The 14,620-nt window shown below is 35.4% G+C and overlaps 1 protein-coding gene across 4 annotated transcripts in view; it reads left to right on the top strand.

Moving 5' to 3' along the window:
* The window catches only part of uggt1 (UDP-glucose glycoprotein glucosyltransferase 1), a 60,385-nt gene extending 46,294 nt beyond the window's left edge, over window positions 1-14,091 (top strand). For 2 of the 4 annotated variants that reach the window (XM_056479364.1, XM_056479357.1), the window contains 9 exons: window positions 905-993; window positions 1,096-1,200; window positions 3,791-3,875; window positions 4,936-5,118; window positions 7,029-7,189; window positions 8,162-8,276; window positions 9,980-10,096; window positions 10,190-10,355; window positions 11,763-14,091. In XM_056479364.1, coding sequence (XP_056335339.1) covers window positions 905-993; window positions 1,096-1,200; window positions 3,791-3,875; window positions 4,936-5,118; window positions 7,029-7,189; window positions 8,162-8,276; window positions 9,980-10,096; window positions 10,190-10,355; window positions 11,763-11,788 — 1,047 coding nt within the window. In that variant the 3' untranslated portion in view covers window positions 11,789-14,091. Of the gene's footprint in view, window positions 1-904; window positions 1,201-3,790; window positions 3,876-4,935; window positions 5,119-7,028; window positions 7,190-8,161; window positions 8,277-9,979; window positions 10,097-10,189; window positions 10,356-11,762 lie in introns of all 4 variants that reach the window. The other 2 variants (XM_056479350.1, XM_056479341.1) reach the window with 1 other exon arrangement.
* Window positions 14,092-14,620: the final 529 nt, after the last annotated feature.

The following is a 14,620-nucleotide window of genomic DNA, read 5'->3' as shown; positions in this document are numbered from 1 at the left end:
CCTACCTGAGTATTGTTGCTGACCATGTCCATCCCTTTATGTCCACAGTGTACTCATCTTCTGATGGCTACTTCCAGCAGGGTAACGCGGCATGTCACAAAGCGCAAATCATCTCAGACTGGTTTCTTTAACATGACAATCAGTTCATTGTACTCAAATGGCCTCCACAGTCACCAGAACTCAATCCAATAGAGCATCTTTGGTTGGAACGGTAGATTCGCATAATGGATAACCAATAACCAACAAATCTGCAACAATTGCGTGATGCTATCATGTCAATATGGAGCAAAATCTCTGAGGAATATTTCCAGTACCTATGCCATGAAGAATTAAGGCAGTTCTGAAGGCACAAGGGGTTCCAACCAGGTACTAGTAAGGTGTACCCAAAAAAGTGGCCAGTGAGAGTATAAATGTATGCATGCGTAAGAATATATCAGTAAAAAAAAAAGAGTCCACTTGAACCATTCTTAGGATTTACAATTATTGGCTATGAATAATGTGTGCTAACAACGTAACCCACATTTCAATAACAGCAATTGTAAAAAAAAAATTATTCTGACAAAAAGATTTGCACTCAGATTTTTAATTATGAAATTTTACTTCGACAAATAGCCAATAAATGAGAATTTAATTGGTATTTTTATTTTTCCCATAACTGTTTTAAAATATATATTTTTTGTTTACTTTATGTAAATAACATTTATAGACTGGAATAATTTGGAAATGGTCTCTTAACCAAATCTTTATCAAAGCTTCAGTTGCAATATTTCACCCTATTTGTTAACTATCGTCAAATCACGAATGGCTCACAGAAAGTCTTAATTACACACACACACACATTCAACATTACTTCTGTGTTATTTAATGCATGTGCTTGTTCTGTTGCTCCATTTCATGTTTGCAGGTGCAGAAAAAGCCTGATATGATAAATGAGGAGCTTCTCAGTGATGGTACCCATGAGAACGAGTCTGGATTCTGGACATCTATAGCCAGGTATAAATTGTGGAGTACAGTTCTTCTACCTGCTCAACTCTACCATGTCTCATTTAAAATACTGAATGTTAAAATATTCTTTTTGTTATGTCTTTCTTTTAGAGGATTCACTGGTGGTTCAAACCCAGATGAACCCAAACAGGAGAAAGATGATGTTATCAACATTTTCTCTGTGGCCTCTGGTCATTTATACGAGAGGTTCCTCAGGTAAACAACTGCTTACAATAGGATTTTACAGTGGCTGCATTGCAAATTACTTTTTTACTGAAAATGTGGAATAAATATATGTTTATAGATGTGGTAGTGATAATATGGCAAATAGGGTCTGATAGGGCTGTGCAATATTGTCAAAACCAAAAATTCTTGAAATAATTATTTTCTTTTTTATTATCCATCATTTATGAGTTACTGAGTGTGTTTTCATGCTGGTGATTCATTCAAAACAGTTCTTTTATTTATAAACTTTTAAGAATGAATCATTGAGTATGTTTACATGGACACCAATATTCCAATTTTAATACGATTAAAACAATACACTGATTGAGAGTATTTTTGAGTACCTTAATCTGACTAAAGTTATAACTGAACTGAACAGAAATGGAATTAAGACGTGGGAAATTCCTATTTTAGACGCATTATTGAAGTGCAGTACAGACATGTCAAGACCCTAATCAAATTTTTTGTACTTTTCGCCTTTTTTTGCGACAGGGCGCACACAGCAGTTGTCAAGCGTTTGACGACAAACAAATGAGATTGGCTTTAAAGGGGTGGTCCACTAAGTTATCATATTTTAAATTTTAGTTGTAGCTGTGTGAACATAAACAACATCTCTGAATGTAAGGCGCTCAAAGTTTAATGCAAAGGGAGACATTGGCTTTTACACAGTTAGCTTAGCAAAGCCTACAGCGGATAAAGTTTAGGGACTACAAAAAATAAATCCGGGTTAATGATGACATAAACCCTTCAGGTTACACCCTGCGCAGGGAAGGGGGCGTTGCCAGAAGCGCTGTAATGTTATAACAGAGAGACTTCCTGCTGATGTGGAGCTGATCTGCGAATCACAGCACATTATGTTAGCTGACCAATCAGAGCCCTTGAGGGAGGGTCTTCAGAGGCACTAGGAAATATGACAGTAGTTTTCAAGGTAGCGGAGTAGCTGCATATAATCGAAGTAGGATATTTGAAAAAATAACGTGATTTTCTACAAATGAAACAAGAGAACACATTGCTTTGCACCCCCAAAACACAACCAAGCCTTAAAAATACACTCTGGACCACCCCTTTAAGCAAGGCAGCACATAAGTACCAATTGAGCATTGTGTCAATGCCACAGCCTACCTGAGTATTCTTGCTGACCATGTCCATCCCCTTGTGACGGTCTCTGAATGGACTGTACAATCACCAATTGTGAATGCAGAAATTAATGACGATGTAAGTGGCAAATAGATTCTGTATCAATAAAAGCGGAATCGGAATCAGGTTATTTGAGTTACTGTTGCCTTTCTATCAGCTGGAACCAGTCTTCTCCTCTGACCTCTGGCATCAACGGAGGAAGTTGAAGTGCAGGAAGTTGAAGTGCGCATGTTTTGGAAGAACGCTGCAGAGCGAGTCACGAAGAAAAAAGTCAATTCACATGTTTGCTGATGAGTGCTATGCTTAACTGAGAGAGCTGCAGTAAACAACCGAGCCTGTCCTACAACCCGTCCAGTTAAACGGTGCCTCTGTTGGGGCAATGTGGACATCAAGGTCGGAGCTGAGTGAGTGGTTGTGCATGCTGAGATGATAAAAGCATCGCTGATATTCCACATGGATGACTTCTAGATTTAGCGTTTCCAAATGGGACTGTCACTGTGGGGGTCCAGTCCACTTCTCTGCTACACCTTTATGACCACAGTGTACCCTTCTTCTGATTGCTCCAGCAGGATAGAGCGCCATGTCATAAAGCGCAAATCTGGTTTCTTGAACCTGACAATGAGTTCACTGTACTCAAATGGCCTCCACAGTCTCCAGAACTCAATCCAATAGAGCACCTTTGGGATGTGTTGGAATGGAAGATTCGCATCATGGATGTGAATTACGAGATGCTATCATATCAATATGGACCAAAATCTCTGAGGAATTTTTTCTGTACCTTGTTGAATCTATGCCATAAAGGATTAAGACAGTTCTGAAGGCAAAAAGGGCGTCCAACCCGGTACTAGTAAGGTGTACCTAATATAGTGGCCAGTGAGTGTACATGCACCATGTATTGTTGTTTATCAAATGTTCATATAGAGATCCATCTGGGTTTTAGCTGTTTATACACACACACACACACACACACACACACACACACAATGTTATATAGCATGTAACACCGCTCATGTTCTTAAATGAATCATGACATTTCTGCTGTGACAAATATATGACTTTAATATCATTCTTGTGCTGCAGAAGTTGCTATAGCTTTGACATGTAATACAATCAAACCCTCGTGCCTGTCCTTATGCAATATTGAAAAAGATGACACATACATCTAATTCCACATATTAAGAAATTGCAATAACTTCACGTGATTGTCTGGCTCGGGTCAGATCGTGACATTTTCCTCCTCAAATATAGAAAGTTTGTTTTGAGGGAAATGGCCTGATTTTCAGATGTTGATCTCTAGAGTCGCTGTGTCTTATTAGCAGCAGTGTCATTGGTTGTGTAATGGTGCTCAGTTTAGAAGGTCACTGGCATAACTCACCTGCTGCTTGTCACTGCAGGCACACAGTGTTGAGCTTTGCCCTCTCTCTCTCTCTCTCCATCTCTGCAGGATAATGATGCTGTCTGTGCTCAAACACACCAAGACACCCGTCAAGTTCTGGTTCCTCAAAAACTACCTGTCACCAACTTTTAAGGTAGAGCATTCAACAGAGCCTATCAGACAGGTTTTATTAAATTCACAGCAAATATACAGCATCATGGATGCAGATTATTATTATTTGTAAAGGCCAGTGGTCTCAAACTCAATTCCTGCAGGGCCGCAGCCCTTCACAGTGTAGTTCTAACCCTGCTTCAACACACTTATCTGTAGGTTTCATAGAAGCCTAAAACACTTAATTCAATCAGGTGTGTTTAAATAAGGTTGGAATCACTGATCCATATAGAGAACTGGATTGCTCATGATGTCATAAAAAGTGAAGCCACCGTGCTACCATTTTGGGAAGCCCTACTATGCTCAGGTGTTCTAAGGAATTAATAGGAAATTGTATGATTTTAATGAGAAAACATCACCTAACAGGACACTCGCTTGGATACATAACCATAGTAAATGCAAGTAAAGTTTATACTTTAATATTTCAAATTACCTTTGTGAAAATAATGTTTTAAAATAAGAGCAAAAAATTTTTTATCCTCATTTAGTGTAACGAATATGTTTATGTAAAAATGAAAAGGTTTATTAATTCGACCTGTGCTTATTACATAAAATAAATAGAAATTAATTGTTTGTTTATATTTAAACAATATATGGTTTAGACCAGGGCTGTCCAAACTCGGTCTTTGAGGGCTGGTGACCTGCAGATTTTAGTTCCAGCTTGCCCCAACACACCTGCAAGGATGTTTCTAGAAAGCTTAGTAATAGCTTGATTAGTGTCTGATTGGGGTTGGAACTAAACTTTGCAGGACACCGGCCCTCCAGGACCAAGTTTGGACCCCCCTGGTTTAAACATTTTAGTTTATAAATTATAAAGATTATAAATTACATTTACAATTGCATTTTCATCCATAAACTCAATATTTTTCATATTTCTTTGAATCGTGTTGGTGCTAATGAGCCTGACAAGATATTTACTGTATAAATTATTTTTATACTGAATGACATTTTAGCAGGCATCTTCTGTAAATCAGAGTAAAAATGTGTGAAAATCATTTTCTTTTTGCTGTAAATATTCATCATATCTTATATATTTGTTACAGGAATTTATTCCATATATGGCAGAGAAGTATGGTTTCCAGTATGAGTTGGTGCAGTATAAATGGCCACGTTGGCTTCACCAGCAAACTGAAAAGCAAAGGATCATTTGGGGCTATAAGATTCTGTTCCTCGACGTGCTCTTCCCGCTGGCTGTGGACAAGTTCCTCTTTGTAGATGCGGATCAGGTACAATAACAGAGCCATGCAGTTGTGTGGCGTGAACTCGCGTCTCTGGGGTGCAATAAGCACCAATCTGCCCGTGTGAGATTTATTTTCGGAAGTTGTATGTACAGACAACTCACCCCATTTGCAGTCACTGGAAGTGCACAGCAGTTGTTTGTTACACAAACCAGAGAAACATTATGTATAGAATGATACACTGCTGCCATCTTTGGGTAAAGAAAAATACAGTTTGAGTATAGCAGTACTTGTTGAGTAACAACAGTAAATAAAATAATTACTGACCTCATCATATCTTGATCTATTCAAGGCATAGTTCACCTAAATAAATAAATACAAAATGTAGTAATTTTTCAAGGGGTTCCGAACATTTGTGAGTTTCTTTTTTTCTGGTGAAGAACACAAAAGAAGATATTTTGAAGAATGTTTGCCATTGACATAAAAAAAAGTTACATTTTGGTAGTCATTGTCTATCTGTTTCCAACATTCTTCAAAATATATATATATATTTTTTTTAGTTTATCAGAGAGAAAAAAAATCAAACTTGTTCAGAACAAGTGTATGGAGAGTTCTGTAAATGACAGATTTGACACTTCACTAAGCCACACCTGAAAACCGCCAATCGTGGCTTAGTAACCGTAGCTACACGCAGGAGGTCTGTCATAATTTTGAGCGAGGGAAACAAGCCAAAGTGTTGTGCATATGGATTGTGCAAATCCTAAAAGTTTGGACGGGGTGGTGAATTTTTTTTTTCAAAACCTAAAACCCAAGGGGAGAAATGATCAAGCTGTGTGAGGGGCGCTAAAAGAGCATGATTAAGTTGGTTTTGTTTTTCGATATCCCTGATACATTCAGTGATAGACGGCACTAACTCACAAACCTCTTACCCTAAACAGATCTAAACTGTGTTTCCTACAATAATACAAAGCAGGTTATGTTTCACAGCTGTCTTTTACTTTTTTTTTTTTTTGCTCTATTATGAGCACTGCTCGGTTTAAGCCCTCGCAATAGCTGTAAACGAGCACAATCCAGTCATATTTCCATCTGTTTCAAGCTACGAATATTTGGATTACATATCAACAGAACAAAACAGAGATATGATCACAAACTGAGCACTTGCAATCAATATACTTCACTCGCAGCTGTTTTTCAGTAGTTTATAACCCTTATGTCCATGTCAGTGCTACAATTGACTAATGTTTTTGTCAGTCATTTGGAGATTTAGTCATTCGTGATGACGTTGTACCAGGTTAGTGTCTGCTTTTATATTTGGTGTCGGATTAAAATTTGCTGGTAGGGAAAATCTATTTGTTTACTTCTGCTATTTATACTTTGATTTGCATTTCAATTTATAATTTTTTTTCACTTAATTGCAAATTAGAATAGAAAAGGTTTAAAAAGCACACAAACATACTGACAGTTATAGGTACTGTACATTGTTATGGGTCAATGATGCTAATATTCGCCACAAATCCATCAATTTCCCCTTTCTGGCTTTTCTTTCTGTGAATGTAGAAGCAATATCCTTGCGTGTTGCCTCGTCGGTTAGTAACGCTATTTTTCATTGCACAACAATTAGTCTATCAGGCTTTTTGGCAAAAAAAAAGAGAAATCACGGTTTAGTTTGTTATTATAAGATTATTTTTAAATTTCACCTATCCTGCTGTGCATGAACTAAGCTGTTGAATGGTCAGCGTATGACAGCTAATTATATCCCTGGCAATGTCTGACACCGGCTCATACATATTGTAATAGACGTGCCAGGCACAAAAGCTTGACCGGCGTAACAACAGTAACTAAGGAGGGCGGGGCTTAGCGAAGGGTCAATTGTCTTGTTTGAATGTATTATAACTACAGTTTTATTTTTGAAGTGATTGAATTATGTTTGATAAATGTTATTCTGCTTGGTCTTACAGATAGTTCGCACAGACCTGAAGGAGCTGCGGGATTTGGATCTAGAAGGGGCGCCGTATGGTTACACACCTTTCTGCGAGAGCCGAAGAGAAATGGACGGATATCGCTTTTGGAAGTCTGGATACTGGGCTAGTCATTTGGCCGGACGTAAATACCACATCAGGTAAGATGGCTTCAATGATGCTTTTGTAAGGTATTTTCATTCACCTTAATGTTTAGTGCATTTTCAGACCAGTCTTATTTTCCCCAAACTGGATCTACAGTAATTACTATGGTAGATTTTCTTTATTAGTTTGGTTTGCTTTTACGTAGCAACATTTCAAAGCATATCAAAAAGTGTTTATGGTTCACATGAGTAAAATTGTTCTCTTTGGGTATTAATAGTTAATGTGTTCAAGTGGGAAGAAGAGCAGTTACACAACATTTAAGGATGGATGAAAAGTAATATTCAGATCAATGAAATTAGTCATTCCTCTAGGCATCTGCCACATTTTTTTTGTCTACAGTAATGTAATTGTGCGAATTGACATTATCAAACATGATAATGTTTGCAAAAGCAAGTCAAAAATCACACATTGCAAGTTCAGAAGGATTCAATGGTTGATAGTCTATTAGAATGCTGTTGTGATAAACTTAAAATTCAGGTTATGGTGGAAAGTATACATTACAATTATACATATTTATTAATAATATGAAGGAGTGCAGTTTGCGGAGTAATCCAAATGTGATTTTAACAAAGTTGATGATTAAGTTTCACATTTTAGTTACATTCTAGACACAATATTGTCTGTTTTTCTGCCACCAAAAGGTTGTAAACAAAGATAGACTGGAACATTAGTGTTTCAAAGCAATACTGTAGGTGTTATTGTACTAATGCGATTAAGTGTTCAAATCAAGATTGTGATCTTTAAAAGAGTAAACATGCAGCTTTACTGTGAAAACTATATGACGATACATGCCAAACAACCTTGTTTTGACTGTTTAAAATCAAAGTCTCAGTAGATTTGTCTTCTGAAGGGCTGCTTTTACAGCTTAGAATGAAAACTGTTATAAATTACCACTAAGCTGCTCTATAATAGTGTGTTTTATTAATTGTTATATAAATAAGTGCAACTTAATTTGATCTGCTTCTCAGTGCTCTGTATGTGGTCGATCTGAAGAAGTTCAGGAAGATCGCAGCTGGAGACAGACTGAGAGGCCAATACCAGGGACTGAGTCAAGACCCCAACAGTCTTTCCAATCTGGACCAGGTCAGATCTTCTGTCCTACTGTACTGTTTTTCTGTGTCAGGCTTTATGAATGAGAAATGCAACCCTGACCCGGTTTACACTTGGTGCATGTGTTTTGGTCGATCAGAGGAAGTTTAGGTGCCGTTCACTTTCATTCACTTTTGATCTAATAATGTGAATTAAACTTCATTTTACAAAATGTATGCTCCAAAAATAGTCCATCTCTTTCAAAACTGTTTTTTTGGGCAACATTTTTACTGCTAGATATACTGAGAAATTATTAAAGCAGCAAAATCAATTAAATAAAGAGTAAATAATAAATTAATTTTATTAATTTACATAGATTCTTTTTTCTTTTTTGCAAAAGAACATAAATGCACAACCAAATACATGACTTATGATAATTAATTAAAACATAAATTTATTATTAATTAAATTTTATTTAATTTAAATGTTCAGTAATACAAGTTAAAATATCTTATTTTATTGTCTTATTAGTTCGTACTACTTCATATATACCAATTAAGCATCTATGTATTCCTTGTATTTGTATTTTAGCATCTAAAATCATTTAACAAATAGTATAGTACATTGAAAGTGTCTTCATACAAGTGAAGTTTCATAAACTAATTTCGAGAGTAGCACGTGATGTGATTGAGCACGTCTGGCCACTCATCCGTAATCACTAATAATCCAATCAGAGTGATCCTAGTTTACTATAAATAGATCATTTTCTCCCTACTGCTCTATCTTCGTTTGGAAGAATCCCCCCTTTCACCCCATCTCCTCCTTTTCCTCCCTATTCTAAATGGGAGCTCTCGAGACTTACCTGATCTCTGATCTCCTGATATGCTTATCGACCGGGCGGGAGCCCTGGGCTCAAATATCTCAGAGCTCAGGGTTCTCTCCCGGGACAGCATGCCAAACCTGCTTTAAACGCCAAGCATATCTAAGTGGGAACTCTTGAAATAAAGTTGTCAATTTTATGCATGGTATGAGGTGTTTATCACACAATAAGGCCAATCAGAGCGCTCTCTTTTTTTCTAAATTCTGAATCGGCACAGTCCTCCTCTGTCGTGAGCCAGACAAGAGGTGACATGCGGGACACACACACACACACACAAACAAACTAGACTGACAAATGCTTAGAATCAGGAGTTGGAGAACATTTGCCATTTTCATTTTTTGTGTAGCCTTTAAACCAAACCAAATGATTCTACATGGCAAAGCAGATTGGTTAAGGTGGTCTTTATTGGTAATTCAAACCAATTAGACCACATTAGGGTCTACCCTACAACAGCAATCTAATCGTACTCTTTTGACCACCTCTGAAAATGCTGAAAAGGTTTACCGCCGTTTACACTTGTATTTAGACGCACAAGTTTTGAATACTTAGAGAAGATCCTCCCTCATGCTCTTTTTGTAAAAGCGTTGTAATCAAGCATGTTTTATTTGATTGCGTTGGCTTTAATTCTGTGAGAAACTTATTTTATTCAATTTATTTTTATTATAAGCTTAATATAATTTAAATCTGTAGTATACTTTTTCTCGCCATGAAAATAGCCATAGAAGATGGCATTGCTTTAAACACAAATGAACAAACACCAGTATTCAGTGTCATCCACTTGTAATCAGATCAACAAAAAATAATTTTAATTCCTGGTGTAAACAGGGCCACTGGGCTTATCATCTGATTTTTTTTTTTTTTTCCCCTCCAATCTCAGGATTTGCCCAATAACATGATCCACCAAGTGCCAATTAAGTCACTTCCTCAGGAATGGCTTTGGTGTGAAACCTGGTGTGATGATGCATCTAAAAAGAAAGCCAAAACTATAGATCTGGTAGGTCCATTGTTTTCTACGTAATGGTAATAAAAAAAAACTAAAAAGGATTGTGTTTTTACAATTGCTTGGATTTGTTTATTTTTTCCTTAGTGCAATAACCCACAGACAAAAGAGCCGAAGCTGCAAGCTGCTGTGCGTATAGTAGGTGAGTGGAGTGACTATGACCAGGAGATAAAGAGAATCTACAACAACTTCCTGGAGGAAAAAGAAAGGGGCGCTATAGAAGGCTATCAGTCAACAGAAAGAAAACACCCAGGTGAGAGCAGTCTGTGTTTTGTTTGTTGTATTTTGTGGAAAACACTGAATGTTTCATTCTGTTGAATGGCACTTTCTGTAATTTAAGGGTTTAATGTATTATACATGTTGTTTGACCCCTTCACAAGGTGAAAAAATAAGCCATTTATTTATTTATTTATTTATTTATTTACTTATTTATTTATTCATTTATTTATTTATTTATTTATTTATTCATTTATTTATTTTTTGTGTTGTGTGTTTTGTGTGCTGTGTTTTATTTTATTTTTATATTTTATTTAAAAAAATGTATTAGTTAACTAGCTGTTTTGCTTTCTTGTTTCTGTTATTAACTTTTTATAATAAGTACTTTATGTAAAATTAAAATGTAAAAAACGAGCATTAAAATACACATTGTAGAAATAACTTTGTAATTTGAATTTACATTTTTATTTGAAATGTATTCTATAACAAATGTCGTAACATTGATCTTGAATCAATTTATTGGACTGTTTCTTAATTAAAATATTTTTATTTAAAATATACATGTTACTGACCCCAGATTTATGTATGTAACATATTATATTTACAATTGATTAATTAAAAATTAATTTTTTTTTTTTTGCATAAGAAAATACACAATAACATTAACAGAACAAACTAAAAAAAAATTTTTTTAAAGAGTACAAAGGCCATTTCACAATACACAAACAGTCAGACACAACATAATACAATATTAACAATTAATTAATCATTTATCTAAACAGGGTACCCGCAGGGTCTTAAAGTCTTAAAATATCTTAAATTTCAAAAACAAAATTTTAGACCTTAAAAAGTATTACATTTTCTGAAATATTGTCTTGTAGGTCTTAAATAATTTTAAACGGCTCTTAATTATCCTTTATGTAAAGCTACCCAATTGATCCAACACACATCCAATCACCAACAATACATCTTAATAAAACTTTTAGCAAAACTATGAAATATTATATTATAACTGTCTGTTTTGCATATATTTAGTTTTTAAAGAGTTTAAACTATGTTGAAAAAAATATGTACACATCTATGGTCTGCTTCTTTTGACACATTATCTAAAATATGTGGCTAAAAAAAACCTAATTAGAATTTGTTTTTTGATGGGGCAAGTTAAAAAAAATTCTGCTTAGCGATTAAAAAAAATCCTTAGAGTTAAACCCTACTGTATATAAGTTTAAAATTTCATTCTTCATGGTCTTAAAAAGGTCTTAAAATGTCTAAAATTTGACTAAAATTTGAAACTCTGCTAAAAAAACAACACATACATTTCTTGTAAAAAATTTAATAACCTCAAAAGTTTCGCCGTTATTACCGAAAGTGCCCAGAAACCTCTTCTAATTCTTGAGTTAATTTGAGTGTGTTTCTGCTCTTCCTCTCTCTTTTTCTCTGTCAGATGGTGATACACACTCAGAGCTATGAGCTGATGCTCTGCAACTGAAGAACAGGGGACTCTGTTCAAAGAGTCGTCTCTTCTTCAACCTTTTTAAAACCAAGCCTATCCTCCAGGAATGGTTTGACATTCATGCTGAACTTGACTTGAACAGAATTCATGCAAAATTCCTGCATTTGTACCTGAGGTTTTTGGGGGGTTTTGAGGAAATCACACGGACAGATGAAATCTCCTCTTTCTAGGCACTTTTAGTATTGAACCTCAGATAAAGATGTATTAAAAAACAAAAAAAACAGTTCCACTAGAGCAGAAAGACTGCAGTCGTACAGTAGGGAATGACTTAATTGAACAAAGAACCGCATGTGCTCAATTTTATCAATAAAAAAACGATTTGATAAACATTTTCTTGAAAATGATTAGTAAATATTGAAAAATGAGTTGCAGAGTGTTTATTAAAAGGCCACTCATGCTAATGAAATGCCACAACAACAAAGGGATGTCCTAACAGTTGGACTTGAAAGCACAGATCATTTCCTGTGACGGATCACAGTCCAGTTAAAGGCTTGCTGTAATTAATTTTTAAGTCAGTGCTAGCCTGGAGAGGTTTTGAGATTGTTGTTTTTCATACTATGTAGTTTCACAAAATGTTAAAATCAAATTGCTCATCAAAAGACTTTTAACTCAGGAACAAGCCGCCAGTTGATTTAGTCATAGCTAAAGATTTAGTTTTGTTCACTTCACAGGAGGACATTTTTAAATTGCTGAAACTTCTCTCTGGGCAACAAAAAGCTTGTCGCAGCATAAAATCGGTTTATACATTGCAAAAAAAATGTGTTTCTAACATTCTAGTCCAAATATCTTAAGATTCTTAAATTAAAAAGCATTTTTCTGCACAAGTAAAATAAAATATGGTTTGGTTTTCAGAAATAGTAAGTCAAAATTGAATGAGTTTTTCCTTAAAACTAACTAAATAATCTGTTGGTGGGGCAAGTAAAATAATCTGAATTTAAAATAATAATTATTTCTAATTATTTAGCTCTTTTAAAGAAAACTCATTTAATTTGTACCAATTATTTTTGAAAACCAAAACATATTTTTTTTACTTATCTACTACTATGTTTTACTATATTTTTTCTTCTTGATTTAGCAATCTGTAGATTTTTGGACTACAAACAAAACAAAAACTCTAAGTAATTATTATTATTATTTTTTTTTTTTGCAGTGTACTGTAGTTACTTCACATTAAAATGATTCCTAATAGCAGCACCCGCTTTGAATGTTATCACTCGATTGAATGGGCATTATCAGTGGTTATCAGCTGAAAAATATAGGCCAGTAGGGGCCTTCTGCACCTACTAGTATGGTCAGAAGGCTGTTATCATCCATCCACATGGTAAATGAGCTGTACTTATAGAGAAGACTCCAGATCCAGAACTGTTTTTACATTACTGTGACGGTGGGGTTTAGGGTTGGAGTAGTGGTAGACATTAATAAAATGCAATTAATGGGAAATTTTATAAATAATATAAAATAATTTTCGTTAATTTCCGACCAAAGCCCTTTGTGATCTACAGCCGATTAACCATATAAATGGATGATAACAGTCTTCCGAGCCTATTAGTTGGCATAGAAGGCCCCTACTGGCCCATATCTAGCAGCTGATAACCACTGATAACTCCCATTAAGTCGAGTGATAACATTTAAATCGTCTTATAGCATTCAGCTAATAAAACTCTAAAGTCAACAGTCCCTACAGGATTAAATCATGTCTTCTTGTTGGTATTATGAGGTCAAAGGGAAAAAAAGAACTTTTTTTAACAGACGCTGCTTACAGGTTTACAGGTTGTTGGAATTGTTTTTTGTTCGTTTTAATGCCACTCAACTCAAGGATGTGGTGATCTTGTCTGTTTATCACATATGCTAATTACTATTCATTTCTGTGGTAATGCTCTTTTAGGTTTGAGAATGGCCTCTGTTGACCACTATAGCTTTATACGTTTGTTCATAATCCATGAATTGGGATTTAAGTAATACAGATGCGTTACATCTTGAGCGATTAGCTGGAAATATTACTTGGCAATAGAGCCCAGAGTTTCAGTAATATCAAATTTTAAATGGAAAATTGGGTTTGCACAGTGCCTTGTGCTTTATTTTGTTTGAGAGGTACATTACAGTGTCTTGTGGTTTGTCTGCTGTCTGCTGTTCCTTTACGGAGTACATTCAATATGGGGGAAATTAACTGATTTAGTCAATGCTATGATACTTTGGAATATACTGTAAGAGTAATTGTGGGATGACAATATTTTGTAATAAAAGATGTACCAAAATGGTAGCATGTTTATTTATTTGTTTATTTTTTATTAGTTGGTAAATAACCCATTTTAGATCTGGGAGGATGTCATATGGATAATGTCTCTGGGGCCCTCCATAAATGTCTGGGCCCTTAGAATCTTCCTAACTTCACCCCCTAGCGGCACCCCTGCATACATACATGTGTGTTTCAGGCTAATTTGTTACAAATATTCATGATTACATTAACTCTGCACCCTTAAAATATTTATTACTTGTCATTGTAAATCTTTATGCTTTGCCGCAATCCTTTATACCACCATAGATTTCACCCATTTTACAGCAAGTTCATTCATTCATTTTCTTTTTGGCTTAGTCCCTTTTACTAATCAGGTGTCACCCCAGCGGAACGAACCGCCAACTTATCCAGCATATGTTTTACTCAGCGGATGCCTTTCCAGCCACAACCCAACACTGGGAAGCACCCACACACTTGCACAAACTCGCATACACTTTGGCCACTTTAGCTTATTCAATTCACCTGTACCGCATATCTTTGGATTGTGGGAAAC

Source organism: Danio aesculapii, chromosome 2 (assembly GCF_903798145.1).
Source record: "Danio aesculapii chromosome 2, fDanAes4.1, whole genome shotgun sequence".
Taxonomy (NCBI): Eukaryota; Metazoa; Chordata; class Actinopteri; order Cypriniformes; family Danionidae; genus Danio; species Danio aesculapii.
Note: the sequence above shows the minus strand (reverse complement) of the source record. Positions and strands in the feature narration are given on the sequence as shown.